General features: G+C 45.5%; 1 protein-coding gene across 1 annotated transcript in view; it reads left to right on the forward strand.

Annotated features, from left to right (window-relative positions):
- The first annotated feature begins 1367 nt into the window (after window positions 1-1367).
- Window positions 1368-1819, forward strand: part of CCDC22 (CCC complex scaffolding subunit CCDC22) — a 12316-nt gene continuing 11864 nt past the window's right edge. The window contains 1 exon segment of the mRNA XM_077752992.1: window positions 1368-1529. Within this exon segment, the coding sequence (XP_077609118.1) occupies window positions 1480-1529 (50 nt within the window). The 5' untranslated portion in view covers window positions 1368-1479.

The raw sequence follows: 1819 nt of genomic DNA on the forward strand, positions 1-1819 counted from the left end.
CCTCCTTTCGAGGTTGAAGAGCCATCTGCACACAGCCTCCCTCTCTTCCCCCAGCTTCAGAGAGATTAAGGTCACAGGGCGGGGCCATAGCAGGGTTGGATGGGAGGGTGAGTAGGGGCAAAGATAGGACATTTATGGGCCAGAGATTGGCAATAGAAATAGCATTGATTTTTAAAAAAATATTTTTATAAAATACATACCAGCACCAGTCAGAAATTAAAATAAGAAAAAGGATATCATTTACCAACAGTATCTGAACTTTGAAGTACATAGAGATAGACCTAACATAATATATGTATGTGCAATTTCTTCATGGGAAAAAATATCAAATATTATCAGGTGATTAAAGGGGACCTAACCAAATGAAGAGAGATATTAAATTTACTAATAGAAATAGTCAATGTTGTGAAGATGTCAATTCTTCCCAAAGTGATCTAGAGATTCAGTGTAGTCCTGAACGAAATCCCAAAAGGTTTTTCCATGGAATTTGACAAACCGATTCTAAAATGTATATCGATATACAAAGGACCTAGAAGAGCAAAATCTTTTGAAAAATAACAAGATAGGAGGGCATTCCAGATAAGATTATCCAGGCGTGTTATAAAGCTATAGTAATTAAGAACAGAACAGAGTTCAGAAACTGAGCCTCACATATAGGAATGCATGATTTATGACAAATGTGGCACTTCTGTGCAGTGGAAACAGGGTGGTTTTTTAAATGAATGGGGATTCTACGAATGTTTACTGTGTAATTATTCTTTGGAGTGTACACATTAAAAAAGCATTTACAGAAGGCAAGAATACTAGTGACTACAATGTACCTAATGCTTTGCTACTGTATTATGTGTCAAGTACACAGCAACAATGCTTTACATGAATTAATTGTTTTAATCCTAGGAAGCAGGTATGGTAATAGTTCTATTTTAGATGAGGAAACTAAGACACAGGGAAGTTATGCAACCTGCCTACCGTTGCACCTTTAACTACTTGAGCTAAAGACTTGGGCTAAAAAGCTAAGACTCAACCATAGCCGCTTAATGCTGAAGGCTCTGCCCTTGTACACTTTTACAATGGTAAGCTGAATGCCGCCTTTAAAGTATGAGTCCAGGAAGCCGCTCTCCGTCTGGTCCCTTTTTTAACCAATGCGCTCGCGCACGCGCACACACAGGCACACACACGCTCGCGTGCTCGCTCAAGGTATATTTCTTTGCCCCCTTGAAAGAACCCACCGGACTGCAAGCGGAAGAACTACAACTCCCAGCAGCCATTGCACACCCAAGCCTGCATACGTACCTTTGCAACAGGACGCCAGACGTCTGGCGTGCCGCACACTCGCTCTGGGAACTACACTTCCCGTCTGTCCCCGCGCAGCCTGTGACACTCCTTGGACCGCGAGTGGGGAACGGGGTTTCTACAGCCGCACCTCTCTTGCTCGGACTCGGCCCTGGACCCGGCCCCGGACTCGAGCACGGCTCCATCATGGAGGAGGCGGACCGAATCCTCATCCATTCCCTTCGCCAGGCCGGCACGTAAGGACACAGCCCCCGCCCACCCCTAAATACCCACATCCGGGACTACAAAACTCTAGACCCAGTCACCCGGGGAATCTTGAAACCCTGGTCCTTGACATCCAGGGTTCCAACTTCCAGGACCCTAAGACAGCCCCCGTCCCTTTCACAGACACACACATACATACACACACACGCACGCACGCACGCACTCTGACATCAGGGGCCTCCCAAACCCTTTGACCCCAACACTTTGTAAACCCTAAACTACAGGACCCAGACATCTCAAGACCTTAAAACCTTGGAACCTT

The sequence above is a fragment of the Crocuta crocuta genome, unplaced genomic scaffold, assembly GCF_008692635.1.
Source record: "Crocuta crocuta isolate KB4526 unplaced genomic scaffold, BGI_CrCroc_1.0 scaffold943, whole genome shotgun sequence".
In the NCBI taxonomy this organism is placed as follows: Eukaryota; Metazoa; Chordata; class Mammalia; order Carnivora; family Hyaenidae; genus Crocuta; species Crocuta crocuta.